The sequence below is a fragment of the Lampris incognitus genome, chromosome 2, assembly GCF_029633865.1.
Source record: "Lampris incognitus isolate fLamInc1 chromosome 2, fLamInc1.hap2, whole genome shotgun sequence".
Lineage (NCBI taxonomy): Eukaryota > Metazoa > Chordata > Actinopteri > Lampriformes > Lampridae > Lampris > Lampris incognitus.
The window spans coordinates 136,246,814-136,261,972 of record NC_079212.1 but is presented as its reverse complement, the minus strand read 5'-3'; the positions used below and the strand labels follow the sequence as shown (position 1 = coordinate 136,261,972).

At 43.5% G+C, this 15,159-nt stretch overlaps 1 protein-coding gene across 1 annotated transcript in view; it reads left to right on the top strand.

The window, feature by feature from the left end:
* LOC130107348 (receptor-type tyrosine-protein phosphatase gamma-like) overlaps positions 1–15,159 on the top strand; it is a 441,957-nt gene that overhangs the window by 413,420 nt on the left and 13,378 nt on the right. Inside the window, exons 15-22 of the mRNA XM_056273898.1 lie at positions 4,357–4,448; positions 6,680–6,776; positions 7,444–7,526; positions 7,873–8,007; positions 8,148–8,282; positions 8,494–8,669; positions 11,540–11,675; positions 12,289–12,435. Of these exons, the coding sequence (XP_056129873.1) occupies positions 4,357–4,448; positions 6,680–6,776; positions 7,444–7,526; positions 7,873–8,007; positions 8,148–8,282; positions 8,494–8,669; positions 11,540–11,675; positions 12,289–12,435 (1,001 nt within the window). The remainder of the gene's footprint in view (positions 1–4,356; positions 4,449–6,679; positions 6,777–7,443; positions 7,527–7,872; positions 8,008–8,147; positions 8,283–8,493; positions 8,670–11,539; positions 11,676–12,288; positions 12,436–15,159) is intronic.

Below are 15,159 nucleotides of genomic sequence, written 5' to 3'. Positions count from 1 at the left end.
AGGCTGTGTACTGCTTTGCATATGTTTTTATACAAGTGTTTCTGATTCCTTCATGGTGAACAGATAAACCACCCCCTGCTGTCTTAATTTGTCTCACTAGGAGAGATTTATTTGCTCCCACCACCACTTATATTTTGACATAACATTTCTGAAAACAAATGCGGTCTCCATGCTTATTCTTCTTCATTTACAGCCACTGTTTGTGACTGATCTTTCAGTATTTTTTACGGCTCTTTTTGTTGTAAGTCAGTGTAATTATTTAGCCTGAACAAACTTTTATGTGTCTTGGCCAAGAGTCTGAAACTGCTCAGATTTGTAGAAAACATAAACTATGGGTTCCCGCCCTGGTCTCGTCAGATCCGACTATGGCCGGACTCGATGAAGGAGCAATAATTGGCAGTGCTGTCTTCGGGAAGGGGGCGGAGTCAGCTTGTGTTCGTCACATGAATGCGTCTCTGGGTGTCGGAAAAAGCAGTGGTTCGGCCTGGATTCGCCTTGTCACGAAAGTGGCAAGGCATCTCCTTCGAGACTGCCGGCTGGAGAGATGCAGTTGGCGAATGCATGCAGTACGAGGGTGGGTGTTTGAACTAAAATAGGGACCGATTGGCCACTAAATTGGGAGAAAAAGGGAAAAATCAGAAATAAATTTATAAGAGAAAACATTAACTATTTTGTGTCTGTGCAAATGCATCTGTTGATGCTTCTGGACACATCTTCAGTGATGTTCCTGGAATCATCGGGTGTTTCGAGTCTTTCTACATCATAAACCCTCCTCCAGTAGACCATGCTGAGGCTGACCAGCTTGTCTGCAGATGCCTAGCTAGCTGCTTTAGCCCCCATAGCTCTCCTCTCTTGGGCCACAGCCATCTTGAGTCTTTCTGCTGCTTCGGTGGTGTTACGGTTGGCTCTTCTATTCCTCACTCTCTCGATGCCCACAATACTGAAGGCTCTGGTCAGGGATCGGGCTCCAAATACCCTGCATCCGACCTCTATTGGAAGACACCTTGCTCTCCAACCGGCTTGCCGACAGTCGCTGATAAGTCCCTCGTACTTGGCGAGCTTCCTTTCAAAGGCCTCTTCCAAGCAGTCTTCCCAGAGGACTATTAGGACTGTGTCTGGTGGACTTGGACAGAAGAATGATTTCCGGTCTCAAGGTGGTGGTCATGATGAGGTTGGGGAATTTCAGTTGCTGCTTGAGGTTCACTAACAGCTGCCAGTCCCTTGAAGAGGCCAGGATCCCCACCTTGCTTCTCGCAACCTGTTTTTCCTCCTGCCGTCCGGGAAGAGGTACAGATGCATCTGTGCTAAATCCAGAAGAATGCTAAATACTAGCTTCTACCCACAAGCAGTCAGGATCATTAACAAACTGTGCCCCCCCCCCCATCAGTGCTGGTCACTCATTGACAGACACCAGCTGTCAACATTGAACTGAAATTGCATTTTAATGGACTGTGTTGCACTTGAATGGACTGTGTTAACTGTGCTTTTTTTTGTTTTATTCTCTATTTTTATGTTTTTAGTGGTGTTGTTTTTAGGGAAATCTTAGATAGAAATTTTTACCTTTTCTGTTGCACTGCTGTGGGCTGAGAGAAACGACATTTCATTTTTTTTAAAAAAATTTTATGTACGCAGGTATATAATGGAAAATGACAAACTGAATCTTGAAATCTTAAAGGATGCCTGCAGATGTTTTTGCAGAGGGCCTTGGCTGCTCCCCGGCTCTGATGAAGGTGATGGCATGCTTGGCACACTCAACTCCTGTGCCAATGGCTTCAGTTATGACCTTCAACACCTGATCAGGCCTCCATCGGTACTGTCTATCCCCCAGCGCCTTTGAGCAGCAGCTAAGGATGTGCTCCAGGGTTCCACGTTTGGAGAACTGTGGGGACACCCTGGTGTTTCCACTGTGCCCTATGCGTGGAGGTTTGATGGGCTGGGAAGCACATCATTCAACCCCTGGATGAGGAACTTGATCCAGTGTGGCTCAGCTTTCCACAGCTCAGCCTATGTCACCTTCCTCTTGATCGCACTCTCCCATCTCATTCAGGCACCCTGTTTCCTCATTCCCACTGTCCTGCAGGATCTCTCCTCCTCAAGTACTGCTCTCATCTCCTCTTGGACTAGGCGATGCTTTTCCTTCTCTTTGGTGGTGTAGATTTGGGGAGTTGAAAAGGATCCCAGTCCAGCTCTGCCTTGTGTCACCACTCCCGCCAACCTGTTGTGACGCAGCCTCGACTCTGCTTGCAGAACAGGGTCTTCTTCCCTCCTCACCCCGATCCAAGCTTTGGCTACCTTCAGATCGCTTGACCCTCTGTACTGCAATACTTCTCTGGCTCTCTTCACCTTGAAGTCCTCTTCCAAGGAGTTGAGTGGCAGTTGAAACTTGTTGCTGTGTCCATAGTGGGTGACACTGACCTTCCTCTCCAAGGTCTCCACTGTTGAAATTGGCACTTCGTAGATGAGGAGCAGCCATAAGATCCTGGGAAGAATGCCATGCTGGTACAGCCATGCCTTAAACTTCCCAGGTAGGCCAGACCAGTCCAGCTTCAGGTGGTGATCTATCTCCTCCTGAGAACAGGCAAGCTTGCCACACAGCTTCTGCCCAACAAGCCGCTTGATGAACTTGAAGGGGTTGGCGATGAATGCAGTATGCTTTTGGGCTCTTTCACGGTGGTGCCTCTAGTGCCCTTCTGGCTGACAGAGCACCCTGACCTTCTTCCGTAAGTTGCATGTCAACTGAGCCAGGCCAACTGGTGCTTTAGGGTCTTCATCTCCTGCCTGTTGTTGTGGATCCTCGCCTCTACTTGGTCCTTTCTTCTCTTCTCAAAACCATTCAGCTGCAGTACTCACGATGATTGCTGTCATGGCTTTAAGTTTTCTGTCACTACCTCCTTTCACTGTTGCGCTCAGGTAGTGGTCCACTGTCAAACTGGTTCTACAGTGCCATGTTAGCTGGTGGCCACTTGATCTGCCTTCTCTCAGACTTGATGTTGGAGGGAGGAATTTGAAACATTTTGGAGGTTTTGGGCACTGTGGGTTGACTCTTGGCCTGGCACCTCCTTTGTCTCACCAGGTTGGACACCTGTGGGTTGTGTTGCTCCTGTCCCCATGTGACGCCTCATCTTTGATTGTCGGATCTTTAAGCCCCATCAGCTCTTGGAGATCTCACGTTGTCATTTGCTCTTTGCCTTGGTCTGTTGCCATTGTCTGTCCGACTGGAGTGCCCCCCCTCCCCTCTCGGGCACCCCTGGGGGTATTTTTTGTATTATTATTGTGTCATTATTGTGAAGATGTTGAAAAACAGAGAGATGAAAATTACTTTACTTCTGTCCCATTTCTCCTAACTGTTATTTGGGAGACAGACATCTGAAAAAATAGTATTTAATGATCGCAGAGCATCAAGAGTACCGACAATCAAAAACATTTTACCTCAACAAAAATATTCTGTCTATCTGATATAGTCAAAACAAATCAACCAGCTATAAAATGTTTCTTCATTTTATTTTTTGTGTCCAGAAATATCCACATTTTCAGGCTTCTCTGCTGAGACTATTCTAAAGGGACGGCCAGACAGAGATTTTATATCAGTCAAAACTGGAATGAGCAAATTGTCTATAGGCTGGTACGGATAATGGAGAGAACAGCGAGCTATTCATCTTTTTTACACAACGTTGGTCTGTATTTTTTACATGCATCCAAAGTTGAAACTAGTGGAACTTTTTTTCAGACCATTATGCATCGTACTATCCACTGAGACAATCGGAGACTCTGAGACTAAAGGTGGAGCTCAGCTAACTATTTTCCATAATGGAGGAGCAACTCATTTTTCTCTTATTCCTCGTGTACCCACAGCTGAGATTGTTTTCGTTTCTTTTGCTGGCAAATGAAAACAGCAGCTGCAAGGATTTTACACTTCTCCGGCTTCGTGTTGCCTTGTTCACAGAGTTTAATCCACTTGTCTTTTTTTTTCCGAATAGGCCATGCCTCCATTTTCATATCCCAGTCGGACAAAAAAAATGACCAGTCACAGATTTGTATATGTTCTTTATCTGTTTCATCCGTTTCTACGTGTCCGCCCTCAGCAGCTCAATACAAAAGTCTAACACATACCAGTTGAGGACGTTAAGACATGTAATTATTTTACCTTTATTTTAATAGTGCAAGTTGCTCATCTGCAACACCTTTCTAAAAGCTCACCCAATCACACACACTTTCACATTTAACATAACTGCCCAGCACAGACAGTTCTGCTGATGGCCGCTGAGCAGCTCAACCGAAGCAGTCTGGAGATTTAATTTTATTGCTGCTCATTGCCGGCTGTTCTATCTCTAACTTCATCTCATCTCCTCTCCACAGACGACATGGATGCCATTCCAGTCAAGCAGTTTATCAAACACATCTCTGAACTCTACTGTAATAACCAGCATGGCTTCTCAGAAGATTTTGAGGTAAGTGACTGTTCAACCAGTTATAGACTCTGAGTTTAAATACTCTGTATCAAAGAAAGACACCCCCCCATCCCCACATTCATTCACAGTGACATACCCAAACCACTGTACTTTTAGATAATAATAGATCCTCCTAATGATTGTCCCGGGTCCAGGGTTGACGTTATTTATTGTCCAGGTTGGCTGTTGGCTTTTTCATCTTTTATTACTTTATCACCACTTGCTTTCTTATCATGTAATAGAGCTCTCACAATGGATTTTTTGATCCAATTTCATGTTCTGTGTTCTCTCAGGAGTGGAAAGTTAATATGTAAGTTTAGTGAAACTTCTGACTGTCAGGTCTGTCTGTGTCTTTGTTGCAGATGTTTGCATGCCAGTCTATTATTGTGAATATGTGCAAAAAACAGTATGTGCACAAGTGCATTTGTCCATGCGTTTGCATATATGTGAATACACACCGCCGTGGGTGTCATTTGCTGATCACATCTAATCTGATCAGCCGTCTCCTGAAAGGCACGTTGAAAGGCGATGCAGGAAATTTGGGGGCAGTGACTTTTAAAAAGTTGAGAAATAATGAACTTGTGGCCGATATGAGCCACATACCACCTGGCAATAGCCAATCAGATTCAAGTGTTTCTCTTCCTACCCTCCACGCAAAAACAACAAAGGAATTTTTGGTTCCCACATCTCAGTTCCTGCTAGAAAAACTGCACGAGCAGCTGATAATTCTGGTCTGTGGATTCCTAAATTTGTACAGTGTCCAGCTACAGGACTAGCACAATTCAAACAAAAATAACGACGAAGGAGGAGGTGACTTGCTCAATATATCCATGGCTAAATTGCATCTGAACAGATTTAATGCATATTTAGCCACTAGCTAAAATGTTGTAAGCACATTGGAGCTACTTGGAGGAAGGTAGAAAATACAGGGCGATGGACCCAGAGGCTTAACAGCCTAAGTGTATCCTTCCATTCTCGTTCCAGCCACCAGATCTGGTCTGTCCCCATTTCCTCTCTCACCGTCATATTCTGACTTGCTTCCCTCAGAGACAGACACCATGAAATCTCCCGAACATGTCTGCTAAGACTGAAATAAATCCCCATCCTCACTGCAGTGACAAAGCCATGTTTGATAGCGCCAAAGCAAGGCGGGGCAAGCTTTTTTCAGAGCCACGAGGTGCCAATGCAGGGCTTCGATTCTCCTCTGCTATGCTGAGCTTGCAGCCGACAGCTGTTTGCTTGGCAGGGACTCGACATTAAACATAAATACACAACTGGCTAGCAGGCCTAGGGAAAACTCTCTTTGCCATTCATAGGACTGTAAGTGACATTACAGGGGTCTACTAATGAAAAGATACTGAAAAGAAGTGATAAAGAAGCAGAAGAAATACATCCTCGCGGTGAAACCTGAGATGCCTTTGTATCTGTATTCGCTCTAGTTGCCTGTAATTTCCCGACGCATCTGTTTATGAACAACAGTGTGAAAATACAAATACCCAGCAGTCAAAAGCGTAAACAGTATTCAAAGCAAAAGTGGTCGCTTATCTTAGCGCTAGGTATAGAGGTGGGGATAATTTCTGTTACCAAAGAGAAAAACCAGAAAGACAGAGGACAGAGGAATTCGAAGTCCCCCGCAACAAGTATTACAAGTTTAGCAGCTTTTGCCAGCAGGGAGGCAACTGTTAAAAAAAGGCTTCACCGACCCATTGTGAAAATACTGCCAGCTTGATGTGCTTGTACTCGGAAGGTATTTGGGGGACAGTACAAATGGCGGCGCCATCTATTCCCTATTTGTTGAATGATTGTACACCAGTAAAATACATTACAAGGTAAACTGTAGTTGTTCAGCAGAAAAGATGAATACTATGAGAGAGACACTTGACTCTGCTCTCCTCTGTCATCTGATGCATTGAAAGAGAGCAGTCAACTAAAGGATTACACCGTTACTGTGTGAGTTGTGAGAATCGGGATGCTGGAAGGTTGTTATGACAGCTACATGGAGAAGACGGGGACAAGAACAAACACACATTGTCAAGCGAAAGGTTACTAGGCACAACCAACACATAGCTCTAATGTCTTGTACACACACACACACACACACACACAACTAAATGTTTAATACAGAAGGAACTGACAAGCTATTTGACAGGTCTAAGGACATTTATTGATGTCAAAATTGTGTATGTGTGTGTGGGTTGTTTGTGTGTTTGTGTGTGTGTGTCCCTTTCCAGGAGGTACAGCGTTGTACTGCAGACATGAAGATCACATCGGAGCACTCCAACCATCCAGACAACAAGCACAAGAACAGATACATCAACATAGTGGCCTGTGAGTACATTGTCAGAAAATCCCATGACTGCGCACTTAAAGACACTACTACTACTTTCAGCTGCTCCCATCAGGGGTCGCCATAGCGGATCATCCGTTTCCATCTCTTCCCGTCCTCTGCATTTTCCTCTGTCACACCAGCCACCTGCATGTCCTCCCTCACCACATCCATGAACCTCCTCTTTGGCCTGCCTCTTTTCCTCTTCCCTGGCACACTTGGCACACTTACAGACACTGCCCTTGAGTAAAGACTTTGACAGTATTCAGTACACACATTGCATTATCAAGTGTGCAACACTGGCCGGTTGAGTAGGGCTACTTTCCGGGTTCGATGGTTGAATGGCTAGATGCCTGGTTGGCTAGTTAGCTCTATTGCTATCCAGCTGCCCAGTTGGCAGGTCAGTTGGCCGGCTCATTGGCTGAGGGCCACACTACTGAGCGCTGAGGGCCACACCACTGAGCCTTAAAGGATAATTCTGGGTTGTTGTTGTTTTTTTTCTTGGGTTTTATCTTAGTTTTTTGCCATTGTGCATATTGGTTATGCTATTTTACTCGTCAGCTTCATTGTAGAGATTTTGGATAAGGGACCATCAGTCATAGTTACAGATATTCAGTCATGGGTACAAGTATGTACATTACTCAGATAGCCCATGTGTCCCTCCCTCAGATGACCACAGCAGGGTGAAGCTGCGGCCCCAGGCTGGAAAAGACTCCAAACACACTGACTACATCAATGCCAACTATGTGGATGTAAGTGGCTCCTCTGGGCCTGTTTGTCTGTTTATTGTTTATTCTTTGTTCCGTGTGTGTGTGTGTGTGTGTGTGTGTGTGTGTGTGAGAGAATTAATTTTTATTAAAAGATGGCCAAACATGTTTTTTCTCCAATGCCTAAATGTAGAACATATCTTCTCTCTCTCTCTCTCTCTCTCTCCCTCTCTCTCTCTCAATTGATATGTGAATCGGTGCTGTGATGGAAAACAAAGTATTTATTGGACAGGTTATTGTGTTCATATTGTTAAAAAGCTGTCAAGTCTGTTTTTTTTTGTTAAATAAAAACTTGCTTTAAAATTCTCTCTCTCCTCTCTATTCTTGTTAGGGATATAATAAGCCTAAAGCCTACATTGCTGCCCAGGGTCCTCTCAAGTCCACCTTTGAGGACTTCTGGAGGATGGTGTGGGAACAAAACACCGGCATTATTGTCATGATCACCAACTTGGTGGAGAAAGGAAGAGTATGTGCTAGATTCATGCAACCCCCCCCCCGCCATACAACTTCACATAATGTCATAGAGAATACTTTTGATGTGATTGGAGACTTCTGAACAAACGCACACACAGCAGATAAAATACCATGTGTGTTTGTGTCCAACAGAGAAAATGCGATCAATACTGGCCTACAGAGAACAGTGAAGAGTATGGCAATATGGTGGTCACACTGAAAAGCACCAAAGTACACGCCTGCTACACTGTCCGCCGCTTCACCCTGCGTAACAGCAAAGTCAAAAAGGTGAGACCGTGAGTGGCCTGGACTCCCTACCCGCATAGCAAGGATTTATGTGTTTAAATTACTTGTTCACGAGTGTAAATGTTTAAAATTGGCTCAATCACTGTGTTGTATTATCTTTGTTCTTCTTTTTTATTGTGCCTCGAACAATCCTCTTTATCCCCCCCCCAACCCAACGAACCTGTCTTCCTTTCCATTCTTTCTCTCAATCCAGGGTTCAAAGGGCAACCCTAAGGGGAGGGCTCAGAGTGAGCGGACAGTGCTTCAATACCATTATACCCAGTGGCCAGACATGGGTGTTCCAGAGTACACCCTACCTGTCCTCACATTCATTCGCAGGTCCTCAGCTGCCCAGACACCAAGCATGGGCCCCATGCTTGTTCATTGCAGGTAACTCTTCCCTACAGCTCTCTTTTTGTGTGTCAGCAAAACCCTCCATCCATCCATTGTCTATACCCATCAATCCATCCATCCATCCATATTTCAGGGATGTGACCATTGCCCGATTCACCAAGTTTAATGTTTAGGATATGGCTACATCAATTCAGATGGCATATATCAGGCAAAAGTTAGGAAGGAATCATCAAAAAAAAACAAATCGATGCAGGCTTTTGTGTGTCAGTAAAGCCAGATATGATGTGCATATCTTTTATTTTCTAGCATCTAATAATGGCCATTGCGGATCCTATGAGTGTGTGAGAACAAATTTGTGCATAAGAAAATTTTATAAATGAAGCCCCAGGTTCCTCTGTCTGTGAGGCAACAGGGCTAACCACTAAGCCAACATGTCAGCAAAACTAACAAAAATAATGAATAAAAAGGAGTAGTCCTTAAATCCAAGATCTAGTCAGCGGGGCTGGAGTGAGGCCAAATGACCAGGGTAGTTGTAGTAGGGTATGGGAAGTTTGGCTACAGCTAGTTGATTTTGATTGAGCCATTTGGGGTAAATCACCATATGGCTGTAATGGCCCTTGTAAGGGAATCCAGAATACGTACAAGACTGACAATTTACAGTCAGACAATGCTGAAAAACAACTGTCAGTGTTTTATTGCTTCCAAGTGGCATACAAGGTCAGACTTTACAGCTTTGTGAAGGAAAAGAGGTATTTTTGACTCTAACTTTGACTCAAACTTTCCCCATTTCCAAAAGAATTTAACTCATAAACTTTACATTTTGTGACTTTGGAAGGCTGAATAGTAATTTACTACGGAGTGTAGTCCACTGGGAAATCAGTATGAGCCAAAAGTACACAGTCAAAGAGGGAGGTTTCAGTTCTGCCTACTTTTTGTCTTCGCTAAACTTTCATTTCAGCAGACTTGATGGCTTTTTTTTTCTTTTGACTAGTAAACAATAAGTTTCACACATTCACACATTCATAGAATAATCCCTGAAGAAGAAGAGAGGGAAGATGGCACTCCATCAATGGAAAAAATGATCACCCCTGGGTATTCATTTGGTTTTTAATTCATATTTCCTCTAAAACCATTCTGGTCACATGCTGATGTGTGAGACCTCTTCATCAGTGATTATGCTACTCATTTTTGAGGCTGAGAGGGGGCATCCGGGTAGCATAATGGTCTATTCCATTGCCTACCAACACAGGGATCACCGGTTTGAATCCCCTTGTAACCTCCGGCTTGGTAGGGCATCCCTACAGACACAATTGGCCGTGTCTGCCGGTGGGAAGCTGGATGTGGGTATGTGTCCGGGTCGCGGCACTAGTACCTACTCTGGTCGGTCGGGGCACCTGTTCAGGGGGGAGGGGGAACTGGGAGGAATAGCGGGAACCTCCCACGCGCTACGTCCCCCTGGTGAAATTCCTCACTGTCAGGTGAAAAGAAGCAGCTGGCGACTCCACATGTATCGGAGGAGGCATGTGGTAGTCTGCAGCGCTCCCCAGATTGACAGAGGGGGTGGCGCAGTGACCGGGATGGCTCAGAGGAGTGGGGTAATTGGCCGGATACAATTGGGGAGAAAGGGGGAGGGGGGGGTGTCAAATTTTTAAAAAAAAATTTGAGGCTGAGGACCCAACTAAAAACTGTGAAGCACAACTTATTTTTCTTCACTGTCACAAATTCATGTTAGACTTCTTGATAGGCAACTGAGAAGATGGTCAGACCAACACGTACTTGGAATATGTTTTTTTGTTAACAGGTACTTCTAAATTCTAGTGATGTCTGATGTTGATATTGAATATTCATGAGAATTCTTGCATGAGTTAGCTTGAGACTGCATAAGCAAATTATTCGGCTCGCTGACCATTCCTTGATGTTTTAGCTACAGTTTCGTGTTTTTGCAAGATGATTACTTGCCCCTTGGCTACTCCAGTCTAGAAGACGAGGGTTAGGTCAAGAAGCTTTTGTGTGAGGCTTCCTGCTGTCATTTATACTGCAGAGTGTGATAATAAGATGTAGAACCAATTCACCTCATCATGTTCCTTACTACCATTTCAATACAGACATTTTTGTGTCTTTGTGAGCTTGTACATTACATGACATTACAGTCATTTAGCCGATGCTTTTATCCAAAGCGACTTACAATAAGTGCATTTAACATAGGAAATCAGGAGAACTACTAGTCATCAGAGGTCATAAGTGCATCTTCTTTCTAAACAAACATCTAAGAGCAAAACCAGTGTTAAAGTCAAAGCGCAAGAAAGATTTTTTTTTTCCAATGCGTGAATACAATAAGTGCTTAGAGCAAGTAACAGGGTAGTAGTTCTTGAAGACTGTATTTAACTTGTACATAGACATGGGTGACTGGCATGCATGTACATTGTTTCTGTGATTGTGTGTTTGTACGAATGTACTGGTACAGGTAAAGGACTAACCATTGTTAAGAAACTGAACTCCAAATGCATACCAATTAGCATGTATAAACTGGAACTGGCAAGACTGATTATTTTAATAGACATTTTGGTTGGTTCACAATGATAAACCTTCGAGGGCTATTATTGGGTCGTTCCCAATGGCAAACCTCATTGAGCGTCAATGGTTCCTTTCTAATGAATACGTCTACCCAGTCAATAGCCAAATGAACCTTCCCCTTAATCCAGCTATAAATGAGTTTACAATCCTCCCAAGAGGTACTCAAACTTATTTAATCTGAGCTCTTGATATAAGTGGCACTTATATCACTGGCAGTATATGCTGCAATGAGTTTTGAATGTTATATGCATGCGTGACAGAACAAGGTAAAGAAGTAAACATCTCAGTAGCTTGACAAGCTTTTTGCATGCTTCTGGTGTTGTGTGTTGCAGTGCTGGAGTGGGTCGGACGGGGACATACATCGTCATTGACAGCATGCTGCAGCAGATCAAAGACAAGGGCACAGTCAACGCTCTCGGCTTCCTCAAACACATCCGCACCCAGCGCAACTATCTCGTCCAGACTGAGGTAGGTATATTTTTATTCCTGTGTGTGTTTATGTGCAATATATCTGTGTTCACATCCAAACAAATCGTTTTCAAAAGAGCAAATCGAAATTCAGCCGTCGCTCATTATCTAATATTTTTAAAGCATAGATCACCGTTTCTCTCACAAAAAGGACTATTTTGTGAGGCACCGAGATTACAAAAACACATTCCTTTTGGGATTTTTTTTCCCTACCATGTTAGCAGTCATCTCATAACAGAGATTGCACTTTAAAAATCATATTGGCATGAACCTACAATAATGGTTTTGCATCCGTCTTCACGGACTAAATCAAGCTGTAACATGCAAATTCATCGAGTAGCCTCTTAGGTGTCTGGTTCTTCTGGGTACCATCTATAATATAGATTGCATGTCTTTTGCAGCTCTGCTGATTTCTGTTCCATCTATTTCGGGGGTGGATTGGGGGTGTTGGCCTAAAATGATATTCAGCCCATGTCAGCGGCTAATGGCAATAGTCGCAACAGTGATACCTTCCGCTTGTGTCATTTAAAGCTGAATACTGTGTCTAGTACCTTTTCAAAAGAAGGGGCAGGTGCATGCCTTATGTTGTCTGTGTGTTGATCGACTCATCCAGGAGCAGTACATTTTCATCCATGATGCCCTGATGGAGGCCATTCAGGGAAAGGAGACAGAGGTAGCAGCAGATCAGCTACACAGCTACGTCAACAGCATCCTGAAGCCAGGGCGTAGTTGCAGGACACGCCTAGACAAACAGTTCAAGGTGAGTGGACTTAAAGGTGCCTCTTTAGTGCTGTGGACTGCTGGGCTTCAATTTCCATTTTTATACCCACAGCAGAAGTATTCTGTGTATTCAGTGAGGAAAACCTTGATAGTTATGTTTCACTGACATCATGAGGTGCAAGGAACAAAACAATAGCACCATATCAATAGCATTAGTTGGGGAAAAAGGGGCCTCTGGTGTTACTGAGGTATCACTGATAATACAAGTTTACTCGCACAAAAAAATACATATGGCGCTGACAGGGAAAACCCTCGAGAAGTGTAAACATTTGGGTATGAAAGCAGCTTTTTTCCCGTGCTGTCACTGTTCTCACTCCTCTTTCTGTTGTGTTTTCACTGAACTGTTTAGAAAATCTAAGCCCAGAAAAAAGAGTGTTTTCTTATTTTGTGTTTTCAGGCTCTTACTTTCTCAGTTGGCCTGTCCTTGTTTTCCCGTTTTCTCACTTTCTTCATGTAGTCTCCTTCTTATTCACATTTTTACCCCTCTCATCCGCTCTCTTGGTCTCCCCTCCTTGCCACAATTCTTCTTTTCAAGTTTTTTTTATATATATTTTTTTTCTGTGGGAAACCTGCAAACTGTCCTACTTGGTCTCTCTTGGACACTGGCCAAGGCCTAGAAAAAGGAATTAGAATACCAAGAGATGTAAAGGAAGAAGAAATCGCTTTCTTAAATGGCCTTTTTAACTGGGGTGTTCAAAACAGCCGCCATAGCTACAGCAACAAGAGGCACCCCATCATCATGTTGGAGGGTGTGTGTGTGTGTCTGTTGGGGGGGGGGGGTCTTGACCACACACAGGGATTCAATTTGGCTCTCGTTATTTGATCAGACATTGCAATGAGCCTCGAGCTTTGGGCTAGATTTAGGCAGTGTGTAAGAAACAAATCTTTGGCCTAGCCATATATGTATGCCCTGAAGAAGGATTTGAGGTAATCTAGCAAAAATAATTCAAATTGAAATAGCCTTTTTTTTGCTGCTTTTGCTAGAAATGTCTTTTTTGTTTTCCTTTGCAGACATTTCTCAACTTAGCAGCAACATATCGTTCTTAGCTTTTGTGATTTGTACCACAAAGTGCAGTCGGGATTTCAAATTCTTTTTTCCTTTCCAGGTAAAAGCATTCTGTGGTATTTACCTTGTGTTTGTGGAAACAGTTCGTTTGCATCAGATACTTGACTTTTTATGCAAACACATTCATACATGCAGACAAAAATACACATGCACAGATCCAAACAGGTGTCACTAATCATGTTAGGCATGTTTTCGTTTTAACATGGCCAACTGTTTCAGGGACTTTGTTTTGCCGTATTTTTTGAATTGATGTGCTGCTCCACACTGTGAAACAAAAGCCATGTAGCTTACATGGACTCCGGGTACAGGATGAGAAAAAACAAGCCATTTAGTATTCATGGAGAGATCATGCCATGTCAGTCTTTTGTTAAAGGATTGTGAATGTCTTTAAAAAAAAAAAAAAAAAAAACCTCAAGCTTCCAAAAGGAGCAAGCATGCACAATCCTCAGACGCATAGAGACTTAATCAAATTTCAACTCGAGTAATTGGTTCCTGTTAATCAATAACTGCATTCTGCCATCCACTACGTCAGAATAATTGACTTCTGTTTCACATCCAGTTTCACTCTACAGTCAAGACATGCTGTGAATTTAAGAATCAAGTTTGATTTGTCTGATTAAATGAATTTACAGCACCCCGTGCTAGGAAGTCATTGCTCATTTGCCAGTTCAGATAGGGCCAAGAGGAAACAAATGAAGTAGATAAGGTACAAATTTTAGCATCAACTTTAAGCATGTATCACTTTTCAGTAAAGTTCAAGTTTAGTTTAATGTTACTATTAAGTATTCTCGGTTGGAGGCAGCACAAAGGCTCGGTAGTTAGCGATGATGCCTCACAGTAAGCGAGTCCTGGGCTCAATCCCAGATCCTCTTTGTGAAGGTCACAGTTTCTCCCTGTGGGCAATTTGCCTACGGTGGCTCCCTGCTTTCCATCTAATGTTGTTGGTGCCATGCCATTGTTCCGACGGCCCATTATTCCGAAACCCCAATAGTCCGAAAGCCCATTTGTCCGACAGCCTTTTATCCTGAAAACAAACGCTCGTTGCTCCGAAGGCCAGTTGCTCCAAAAATACACACTTTCCCTGCAGTTGTTAGTTCAGTGACTGCCGGTGTTGTATTGAACTCGGTTTCCCCGTCGAAATGCGTTTCCCCCAAGCCAAAGTTCAATACAACGCCGGGACGCTTGATTAACCTTAACCTAACATTAACCTAACCTCAACGTCAACCTAACACTTATGTTAACCTAATCGTAACCGATAGCTAACCTGTTTCCATATTGAGAAACAGATCTCAACGGAAAACAAGAGTTCGGTACAACACTGCACGTTGCAAACTGCATCCAGTCTCGTTGTGAATCACTGATCTGAACTGCCCCAGAGGTAAATACAAGAACGTTGATATTTCTGATGAAGTAGAGATGACATTCTCACAAGTGCTTTTAACGTTAGAAACATCCTATTCATGTGAATTAGTAGTCAACGGTATCTTCCATGTTTTACGTCAAGATATTAAGGGCAAAAAAAAAAAAAACTGCAGGGAAAGTGTATTTCCGGAACAATGGGCCTTCAGAGCAGTGGGCTTTTGTTTTCGGGATAACGGGCTGTCGGACAAATGGGCTTTCGGTCCATTAGGACATTTT